The sequence below is a fragment of the Anticarsia gemmatalis genome, chromosome 10 (genome assembly GCF_050436995.1).
Source record: "Anticarsia gemmatalis isolate Benzon Research Colony breed Stoneville strain chromosome 10, ilAntGemm2 primary, whole genome shotgun sequence".
NCBI lineage: Eukaryota > Metazoa > Arthropoda > Insecta > Lepidoptera > Erebidae > Anticarsia > Anticarsia gemmatalis.
In genome coordinates this window covers 9,280,000-9,292,458 of record NC_134754.1, presented here as the reverse complement: position 1 = coordinate 9,292,458, position 12,459 = coordinate 9,280,000, and the positions used below count along the sequence as shown (strand labels likewise).

The 12,459-nt window shown below is 35.1% G+C and overlaps 1 protein-coding gene across 1 annotated transcript in view; it reads left to right on the top strand.

Annotated features, from left to right (window-relative positions):
- The window catches only part of LOC142976064 (uncharacterized), a 64,137-nt gene extending 52,647 nt beyond the window's left edge, over positions 1 to 11,490 (top strand). Inside the window, exon 2 of the mRNA XM_076119272.1 lies at positions 10,350 to 11,490. Coding sequence (XP_075975387.1) covers positions 10,350 to 11,218 — 869 coding nt within the window. The 3' untranslated portion in view covers positions 11,219 to 11,490. The remainder of the gene's footprint in view (positions 1 to 10,349) is intronic.
- The last annotated feature ends 969 nt before the right edge of the window (positions 11,491 to 12,459 follow it).

Below are 12,459 nucleotides of genomic sequence, written 5' to 3'. Positions count from 1 at the left end.
TAACTGGAATGTTTTATAAACAGGCGGATTGTGGTAGGTCATTACACTTATGATTTATTTATCCATGTATAGCATTATAATCAGCTCGCTTTCCCTCTTTAATATATCAGCAAAATCTTCATAACATAACGTATAACACCCAACAAAGCTCCCCATTTTAAACATTCCTTGTACGGGCTACACCGACTAAAGAGTACTTTATGAACCACATTTTGACAGAACATAATTAATGCTCGCAACTTTGTCTTCCGAGTACCAATTTTTACCTTGACTGTACCCGCTTATTACAAGCTTAAAGCCGAATACGTCATAATATGACAAAATTAAACCATACAATTAAAAGCAGGAAAATGTTCTATGATTAATGCTCCATATATGCTTTTTATTTCATGTTACGTTAGACAGTGCGTCATGAACTTGCAGCGTATGTACATAAATATATGTTCCGCGTTGCTTTATGTTTCAATACGACATTGAACTGTCGTGATGATTTTGAGCCCACACTGAATGACTTGTATTTGTTGTAGTGAATCACAAAAGAGCTGTCAGGAAGACTTGAACTTAAATATGAATAGCAAGGAACTTAGTGAGAAAGATGCGTGAAGGATAACGTGTTAATGCTGACCCCTAAAACCTTCCTATTAGACAATCGAGTACTCCTCAAATTAAAGGCAATTCAGAGTTCATAATATTACGTTAAGGGTCAAATTCTACTAATGTTCAGCTAAGCCACTGTTCCCTATCGTCCAACATTGATAGCACGTAACTTAGGTTTACACAAGTGAAGTTACAAGCCATTTTATTTACGTGACTTATGCATTAGACAAACACCTGCGCCCTGGGAGGAGTGCGAGGAGGGCAGGGTAGCACTTCAGTTTCACCTTTTGCTTTTAACAAAACATGCTGTGTACCAGCCAACATGTTTCTTCACTCGTTAACTTCTTAAGTCCTTACATAAGACAAGTTACTCACAACCCCATTTAAAACGAGTCCGAGATCCTGACACCTTCTGAAATCTGTCAAAACTAACACTAAACTCGTAAAGCACACGTGTTCATGACAGAACAAGTAACAACACGTCCAAATCTCACGCCTCCACAAAGTGCAGTATTTCAACACTTCAGTTACGGTTTACGTAAATAAAGTCATTATGTTCCGAGCCTCTATGGAACAGAATAAATCGTGTTGACACCTAGTAAGGTAGAAAATTTGTTTAGACGTCCGCGCTCTAAATCGATTTTACACTACATATTTCTTAAATAAATTTGTTAAGTAATAGATGTATTCGAACAAAGTAACTAAGCAAGTCATCTTATTTGAACACTTAGACTTGCTACACACATATTCGGTTTGGCACGTTCGGTTCGGCAATATTAAACGAACAACAAAACGGACTCTAAATAATGACTGGACTTTTTCGGTTTATGCCGATCGGGTTTATTTACTCATATACCGCCCGGCTAGTCCGATTAATGCCCAACCGAATATGTGTGTAGCAAGCCTTAGTCATAAATCATTATATAAGTTAGTAGATACTGAGACAAGTAAGTTAAATGTATAATGAGATCTTAAAAAAATGTTTACACTCTTATTTTAAGTTCGTTTAAACCTTGATTTTGATCCCAATCATGCACGGTTTACGTAAACACGCACTTCACGCATTAACAGACACATACTTATTTGTCACATAACAAGCGCACGCGCACACGAGATCGATGTCATGCTCCATTTGTTTGCTGCAAACCCGATACAGATGAGTTTGTATTGAGCAAGGCGACTTACACAAGAACTTTAGACACGTGTATACTCTGAAGAAAACTTTCGTCCTGGCAACTCAATGTGTGAATCATGCTCTAAATGTCAACATTCACCAAAACACGGCTGATTACCTCGCGCTCTTTAATTGACATTTACACAGTTGTTATCATGTCAACTCCTTATTATATCGACTTAAGTAAATCTTTACTGCATAGCAGTTAATTGTTAGGAAAATTGTAAGGAACTGATCGTAACGAGGGAAAGTTTATTAGGCTGTATAGGTTGATTGAGGCAGTATAGTTGCATTTCCGTGATTTTAATTTAGCTGTGACTTGTAGCAACCGACTGTGGATGCTTGGAACATCTGTCTATTCGTATGTTTAGACAAGTTTAGATAATTCAAAAACTTCGACAGTCATAGATTTGACTGAAAGTTTTTTAATTACTGGATAATCTTTCTATCACAGTAGCACGATTATCAACAGTCGGCACTATCAAGAACCTAGAGTCTGACATTTAGAATGTTCGGCAAAAATAGTTCCTACGACGCCCGCTAAAGGCGCTGATTCGATTTTCTTAGAAATTTTCTCGATAACTAGCCGGTTGTCGCAAGTGGTAAAGAATCGTGCTACAGCTCTAAAATGTATCGAATAAAATCACTGGATTAATTGTTAACGACTGCATATCCATCACCGTCAGTCATTAGAGGTGACGGAAATTTCAACGCACGAGTAATTTGTTTACCAGACACTGTCAGGAAAATATGATATTGTAATTTAATTTGCAAAGGGAAGTCGTTACAAGAATTACAGAAATACGACGACATTACGGGAATGCGCTGATCATATTATACAATTTATTGTAATGCTATGTTAATCACTAATGCGGAAATGTAAAAATATATTAATGTAAGGACATTCTCGTTACATTACAAACCTAGTATAGTTATTTGCATGCCGCAGATTCTTGCATAATGGTGAAGATGAGGAGTTTCAGATTAATGAAACTACCTTATTACCGTTCATTCCTTTACTTATTATCTTGCGAATTCATCGTATTACATGCGGTCGTACACTTGCTGACTAGATTAATCAAACCGCGATAATGCAACGGCCATCTGCTTTTCGTTTTCTAATGCACGTTATGGAAATTAGTACTAATTACAGTAATTCATTTGGTTATTGCTCGATAATGTTTAACGCTTTCGCTTAATTTACTTATCTATAATTTTGTACGCCCGTATGATACATTCCTGTAAGTGCTTAATGAAATGAACGACGCGATGTTCGCTTCAACTTAGGTAATAATGACGGGTGTTATCAACATTGTATCTTCTAATCTTCTGAAATATGTCCAGCAGAAACTTGAATTTTAATCCTCCGTATAAGTCATAGCATCTATTACTTAATTATTATAAAAATCGCAAACTGAATCTACTAAAATTATCTTAATATCCTACATTTTTCTAGACACACATGCGGATAGAACGGCAAAATATTGCAAATGTTGTTAATTACCACGGTTTCCCAATACATTAGGTACTTCTATGGCAATGTGCGTTTATAGAACTGCAATGTTGCAAGCAATGTGTTGTTACGCACTTCTTTTATCCATAAACCACGAAACGTTAGCAATTTAATCATTTTGCCCTGAATAAATATGTTTGCTCCATAGTGCCCAGATTTATGGTACGTTTGATTCAAATATTGCTCAAAACCACTCAAAGGTAATTTGGGTTGTTGATTAAATTCGCTACGCTAGTCGCCTGTATCCTTTTTTGATTTGAAATAAAATGAAGACGGATACTCGGAATGCAAACAGTCATTTCGTTTCAACTCTATATTTCTTGTTATACACAAATCGGAATATTGTACTACACAATTAGTAACTCAGTACTGATTGTTATTAGTGAATTTTAAGGTTATTCTGTCAGCAAAAATAGTGAAAACGTAAGTAAATTGATCAAAGATTTCAGGTAAAGTGAATCATCAACTTCACAAAATTTTCCTTTTTACTTGCCAATTCCACAACACGGCCGCCACCTAGTAAATTAGCACTATAAATTAACTTCGTAGCAGATAACTGTTTTAATGTAACAGTAATCACATAAATTAAAGCTGTCTTAGTACCTATAATTAAAAAATAGCTGTAAAACTAATCTTAACAATGTGTTTGTCGAATCTAAGTCGGGCATCTCGATCTTCATTTATTTTAGCGATGAATGACCTCCAGTCTTCTTCAACAGTTCTTAAACAAAATCACCGTTATCACTAGCTAATGAAGATGTGCGAGATAGTATATTTGCTTAATCCACGGTCAGTATTTGGACATGTAAGGTCAAGTTATGAGCCGAATGACCCGCTATCGACTGACCAGGCCATAGTTCACTGTACCCAATGTTTGATTACATCGATTCATGAATATATGAATATTAATCTTCTAGTAGAATACGAATAGCAAATAGTACGTTTTTGAAACCATCTTCGCATGGAAAACTGGGAATGAAAAACTTAGAATTAGTCATATTTGCATTGAGAAAGCTGTAATTTGGAATAGGATCTTAGCAATATTTGATCTCTGTTTTACTTCTGCATACGTCTATGGGAAATAGGCGTGGTTTAATGAATGCATGTATTAATATCCATACATGAGCAACAAATAAAAAAAAACAATTACAAATGCAATAAAGGAACAAGACAAGGATTGCTCCTATAATATATTATGTGTAAATAATTCTGCACACAAGATCATTAGTAGAGAGTAGCTACGCATAATTAAATATGTATATTCAAATAACTTGCACAATACACAAGTCGTTATAACAGTAGCGATTGCTCAATAAAGGCTATCAATCTAAATTAAACTAATACTTTAATTTATTATTGCAATGACGTTAATTGTTATTGTAAATCTACACTCTCAATTTTATTGACAGTCCAATTGTTTAAAATGGAATGCGAAGGTTAATATTATTTATTATTATTGGAATAGTAAGTACTATCAATCGGCACGGCCATTGGGTATTTTTAAGGAGGGGTTTCAGCAGTGGCGTAGCGTGCATTGACGGGACCCCGTATAAAAAAATGTTTGGGGGCCCTTATATTGTTTGGGGGTAAAGATTTTTCACAAAAGAAAATTATATTAAATAATAATAAAAAATATAATAATTATTATTATTTCTTTTTCCTTACACACTATTGGGGGCCCCAGTGGCCCGGGGGCCCCGTATAATTGATACGGCAGATACGGCGGTAGCTACGCCCCTGGGTTTCAGGATCAGTAGTCATCAATTGAACGGACCTAAATTGACGCATGCGTTTGATAACATTCCTTCAATGTATCAAATGAAACATAAATATGAAATTTCCAATACAATTTAGGTACTTTAAAGAATAGTATAATGTCTATATAAACACACCAATTATAATTCAATAAATAATTTGGTTAAATAAATTTTATTGTCAACAAATTCCATTTCACAATACATCCAATAAACTTATGCGTATAAGACACTATTAATTATGTAGATAATCACCATTTCGGAACTGCTTACGTATCCACTGTCCATCATACAAACATATTATTTCAAGTCCAAAACCACCCAGTTATGTCATACGGCAATAAAGATGACGATAACAAGATCCTTATTACACGCGTAGGTTACTGTGTAATGCGGTCAAAATCATTGTTTTTGGTCAAGTTTCCACTCTCTCTTATAATAGTTCTGGTCTAGGAAACGAGCTAGTTTTAAAATTTTGTTGATTCGATGTTTTTGATAGAACGAACGATTGATGATTGATATTCGCTTAGTATCAAGTATAGTACAAGTTCTGCTTTGTTTGGAATCATATGACCGTGTGTGAGTTGTCCAATGATATTTATTTATTTATCACTTGGTGTCAAAAGCTCGATTTGACACTCAAGTTAAGTAAGTTTAGTATAATAGCAAAATACTTCAATTAATATATTTTTATTGAAAAACTCGCATGTAGTAATGACTCAATGACAATCAATTAACAATGTTACACCATGAGGTATTAATTCTATACATATTCCAACATTAACTTACAAGTAACAACGACAATTACAAAAAAAATACGCAAACCGGAGTCCAACATAATCTCTCTTACAATACATCGTTGGCAATTAAAACTACATTTCTTAACAACTATCCATTATTTACATATCCCTATTAAAGTATTGCTAACACCCCCGTGATTTATCTCTGAACCCTAACTTTCTCCTCTATGACGTGAACCGTTTGACACGATTACAAAATATCTTTGTAGCAATGTTCCCTCAAAAAACAATATTTTCGGAACGTCTCTATGTTAGTGGGCCGGAGGTTAGGGGTCACTAGCATACGTCTTGATTATTGTTAATACGTAATATGTAAAATTTTATGCTGCAACCATGACGAAAATTGATTTTTAGTTAAGAAAATAATTGTGCTGAACGATTAATTGAGTACATAGCTTACGAATATCTTGTTTGTACATACTTTGAGTTCCGTTGCGACAATAATCGTTGTTTTTATGATTGAAACAGTTAATAGATATTGTTAGCAGATACTTACCCATACTCAAACATGCCATGAAAGATTAAGAGGAATAAAATTGTTTAAGTATATCTCGTGTCTCAAAGTAAAAGTAAGTTTATTTAAACTTTAACATTAGTAATTTTTAATTTGACAATATGTTACCTTAATATACCTACCAATATTAAATAAATGTTGGTGAAGAAAGATAGCGTCATCGAAAATGCGACGAGAAAACATAACAATTCGAAATGTTAATGTACCTGTAAATCGACTACATTATAAAATCTAGTAATAGGTGTAACGCGTGAAGACTTGTATAAACAGTAGGTAATCCAACTGTTAAATGTAACCAATACGTTCTAATATTCTGATTTGAAGTCGGAATAGTTTTTTAGTAGGAAACATGAGGCGAACACCGCAAACCACAAACGGTCATAGCCAGTACTTGCATGTGACATAAGAGCAACGTTTTCACTCAGTATCGACCACACCGGCACCGCCGCAGGTTAATAAAACCATATATTTGAACATATTAGATAATATGTTATACTTTACCTGATATCTTTGAAAATGGTAGTATTAACACGTCGTAGATGATGTATTTGTAACATCGTGTAATTTATGAGCAATGTTTTTTTTACGTTCAGGAACGAATATGTAAAACATATTGCAATTTATAATTATTTGTAACTAGTGCCACAGAATAATAAGTACTATAGTACTAGTGCTTCGTAAATCGGTGAAATAAATACTATTCTTTTATCGTTACACAATCAAATACATATCAGTATCATGATTTCTGTAAATGTTTTATGTTTGTATAATTTTTGCATACCTCTAGGTTAAATATGGCTGACCAATGTTAAATATTTAAGTACCTAACACCTGTAACATATTCTGTACCCATATTTGCAAAATAAAATATTATCTTATCTTATCTTATCTTATGATTAATATCAGATTAGTTTAGAAAAATAGCTGCAATGACTAGCTACTACTACTACTTCTAAAATGAAAATATATCAAGAGACATACAAATACTCGTACAATATCTAAAGGCCGGACTGGATAGTTTACTATAGTTAATATCCGACTCTATAAAGGCAAGGATTATATATATTTACTAACATTTCGAAACAACATCTTCCTCAAATCTTACACTGCACTCTCTTCAGTGTATGAGCTAATGTGGTTGATCTGTGAGAGCCACTGTATCAACATTATCAACGAGACTGCAAGTGCATTCACGTAATCACTCGTAACTGAATACTAATGGAAGATTATTGCGATACACATTGCGTTACTAATCAGTACACAGATGGTACACAGATGGTACATAGAAAGTAGATAAAGATTTTACTAATACTAATTGAAATACAAAATTATATTATAATTTTCATTATTCCAATAGACTTCTTGTCGCGTTAGTCCTATTCCTGAGCGACACATGACATAAAAAATATGGTTTCCATTTGTCCACATCTCTCAGAATGTGGCCAATCTAATAGGTTGGAGTTTCTACCATTTCAAGAGTATATTAGTGTAACGATATAACAAAAATACATCTCACAATTTGTTATATTAGGTCGGGGAAAAGTCTTTTCGCATTATAGTATGTATGAACTTGTAATAAAATCTTTTCTCTACACAAAAAAGCTTGATATTTGGATACCTCACAACCTCACTGAAAGAAACCTAATGAACCGTGTACTCATTTGTGATTCTTGAAGCCAAAGAGATTTTATTACAAGATTATACATACTATAATGCGAAAAGACTTTCCCCGACCGAATAATTGCAAAAAAAAATTACCTTTGTGTAGCACATACCAATTTGTGCTAATATCCGCATATCAGTATATAATCAAGCCATCATTCAAGTCTCGTACACTGTCATGTCTGCAAGCGATCTTTATTATTATGAACACTTTACATCAGATAAAGACATAATACTTTCTTCGCTGAAAATGCATAATATTGCAGTAAAAGTCTCACATTATCTAACACGTAATATTGTTCTACACGGCATCTAACTATAATCTTTATGATACGTATATTTTATGTACCGTCACTGTATATCCAATATTCTTCGCTTTTTTTACTCGTAACTCTATTGCTGGGCTTATTTGTAAAAATTGAATAGGGTGATTAATTCAGGACACTATACAATTAGAGTATTTTACAAGAAGACTAAATATTTAGTCACAGTCGCTGAATTTAGGCACGACAATATTTGTCGTCCTGGACGCAAGTCTCTCGTGCTCCATCTTTTTGACTCTATCTTTATTTCTCTTATATCTGCGGTTTACTTACTAGTAAACATATTTTAGTAAACTCCTGCATAGCTCTTTAGGTGATAAAGTATCACATCAGAAGCTAATCAAGCGTCTTCACGTAACATCACGGAACAGCTCAATGCAAAATGAGTCCACCGAACCCAATTAGGAACACTATAAGGAACTTAAATAACTAGTTAATCAGTTTAAACTAGCATGGCCAGAAAAAACCATAAGGGAAGTCAAAAGCAGATAAAAAAATCCATAACATGTTGACGTAAGGCTCGGTACACACATATTCGGTTTGGCATTCGGCAATATTTATCAAACATCAAACCCGACTCGACTCACTTGCCCGGCTTGTGCCGATTGGGTTCATCTACATACATTCGGTTTTACCGCCTGGCTAGGCCGAATAATGCCGAACCGAATATGTGTATAGTAAGCCTAACACACACGCAAACAAGATTAGATTATATCAAGAAGCTTAAGTTAAATATATCACTACTACTAAGTAGTATTTAGCATATTATCAAGATAATCTATAAAATGTCCACATTATATTATCGACAGGATTTGCATCACGACAAAGAGTAAATCACAACGAGCTTTACTTGTAGGCACTTAGGTCACGTCTGCTTATAATTCTATTGGCAGTTTGACAAATAATTCACGGTATTGAATCTCAGAACATTTTATTATTATTTATGTATCCCCAGTCAAGGTATTAGCCAAATTTAGACAATATATTTACAATGTCCTATACACTACCATAGAGCTTAAAAGCTTCCTTTATTGCTCTACGCTTGGCAAGCAGTTCGCTCAAAAGACAATACTCATTCAATCCATATTAGCCACGTTACTGTATGACTCCTTTGTAGGAACAAAGGGAGTTGGAACTCTCTTCCTATTTCACCAAATCAGTATTACTACTATTACCATAATGCACATAACTTTGTTATGTCGCAGTTTATAGTCAAACTAATGCAATACTATGACTATAAGCATGTGTTGCAACAATAAACACTTTTACTTGCATACTGTATTGTGTCAGTTGTTGCAACCGCCAATTTCTCTTATACATAGTCAATGACAGTTAATGCAGTTGGCATTGTCAGCATTTATAACCCTTTTGTCTACATAGCATTTGAAATAGCAATGGGTTACATTTTCTTCTTCTTATTCGTATCACTCGTGGCAGAGTGGTCGTGGTCAACATATCCTTTATTTTTGGGAGTTAGTGTAGCTCGCCGTTCGACACCCCGAAATTTCCCCCTGCTTGTAATAATTCTGGTGCACTCGTGAATGTGTCCACGGTCTGCTAGCCTCTTTACTTGATCAGTCTTTCGCATTCAGGATCTTCAACGTGATCTAGCACCTTCTACATTGCTTATTCTATTATTTTCTTAGTACTCGGAAATGTCTTCGATAGTCTTTTAAACCTATGAAAACTAAAAAGTGGCTTGAGTTTGTATTTAATTTTTTTTTATGATACCTCTAAACGTAATTTATTCGAGCAGGAAACATATTAGTGATTGACAGGTAGAGACTTTAAAACGTCACATGCTAATTTACTTTTAACGCTTACAAAATATTATTGTTATGAATACATAACCGTAGGTCGTCACAATTACATTCTTTCAACACCTACTTTTGATTTACATTATTGAATGTAAGAAAACAACTAAACAATTTAAAAAAGTAACATGTAACGCAAAAACTTTAAGTTAACAAAGTATCCATCAGTCAATTAAGGTTTTTTTTTCTTTGTTTCAGATGACATGAGGGATCTAACAGCTGAATCTTCAGAAATCATATCAGAAGCGGTGGCGCCGCCGCCTGGTATCACACAGAAGTACCAGGAGCCGGTCGCGGCCGCCACGGACGACCACACTGACCACTCAATAGAACTCGTTGGTGGATCACAAACGTTCTTCCCCACATTTGCAAACCTCTTCGAGCCACGGCAGCAAAACAATTTCAGACTTGGCTTTAACAATCAAGAGGGAGCTTACAGCCAAAGACCAAACTCTTATAGATCTCTACTAAACTATCCCCTCTTCGGAGGCTACAGAAATTTGGACAATTTCGCGAAACAGAGTACGCCAACTGCAGCACCACTCGTGGAGGCGAGCCCGGGTCTACTCGGCTCAGGAAACTTCGGAATCATCAGAGGCGGCACGTTCCTCGCACAGGATGATGAGGATGAGTTTGGTGGCGGATTCAACTCCTACTACAACAACGGCCACGGCAGACCCTCCTACGAGCTTGGCTACATAGCGAATCCAAGACCGAACTATAACCAAGATCAGTTCGCGAACTTTAGAGATTTCGCTGACATTAACACTCCTTCCAACTCTGCCTATTCCCATTACGTCGTAGTGTACGCGAACAAGAATTCGACGATGGACGAAATTAGCGAAGAATCAAGAAGGGTGTTATCAAAGCCTAAGAATATTATTGAGACGTTAGAGAGTATCGACAAAACGACGACGACAAGATCACCCAAATTGTCTAAGGTCAAAGCCAAGCTGGAAGCCACAAAAGAGAAAATGTTAAACAAAAAGGAACAGTGGAAGAAGACCAACTCAAAATTCGTGAGCCCGAAACATGACCCTGAAGAACCTCTACTAGCGTTAAGTTAAATTTAGTGGAAATACAAAGACTTGCGTTATGTAAGTGATTGAGTTAACCAGTAGTAGCTGTTGTGTGACACCGTGACACGTGACACGTGACGCCACACACGGACAGTGCCGGCAGGAGTTCGTTGTCTAAATTTAATTTTATGTAGATAAGTTTGTGGACAAATTGTGTAAGTGGTTCGAGAGGTGCACATGTGACTTGATGAATGGATGGATGTTCGTTATTGTATAATATTAATGATGATTAAATTAAATATTAAATACCTACATCTAAATATTTATTTCATTACCTTTACAGTCCCCACGAACCCCTCGCTGAATGTTGAATATTAAATATTGCTTGCACACAAATAATTAAATTGTAGTTACAAAAGTGATCTCAATTTTGTTATACGTTCTATACGTGACTTCAGTTTGTACTTAAAATAATTACTATTTAATAATATTAATTCATTTGAAGTTTACCTATTTGAAATGACTTCTCGTAAATTACTTACTTTGCATAAATTAATATCCTATAGGTTTTACTTGTATCAAAATTCAAAAGTAAACGCTCATAAAATCGTCATAAGTTCATAACTTATAATAATAAGACTTAAAAAGAAATTTTGTCATATCTTCAAGCCATAAGACATACCTACATCGAATTGTGTGAAATTAAGTAGGTACATTGAAATTCAAGTACCTAAGTAACAAAGAGAAAAAATAAGTAAACAAATTTAACTCATTAATGACCCACTGCTGGGCAAGAGTCTCCTTCCGAAATGGGAAGCAGTTAGGTCTTGAGTCCACCACGCTAGTGCGTGGACTTAGCTTACCATCAAGAACTGTTCAAAGAACTCTCAGGCATGCAAGGCTGCATCTCGATGTTTTCCTTTACCGTCGAAACAAGTGGTATGATGCCTCGAGTACAAACCCTCGACCACTTGCATGGGAGGCGCAACTGACTCAACCACACTGCCTAACAGAGACAATATTAAAGAAAATTATTTTAAAAGGTCTCTTTTCACGGTAAGCTGAAATAAACGAAAATAAATGATTAGGTCCCACCAGTTATAGTTTACTATCACGCTCGTATGAGAAGAATTCATGTCTCAAATACCTACCAAGACAGATAGATACTCAATTTCAGTTTTCAGAAGCTAGCGCCCTCTAGTATAGAGTAGATTAACTACTATCGTTTAGCGCCATCTAGTCGTTTATATAAATGTAGTAGTGTTTCTATTCAACACTAGATGTCAATA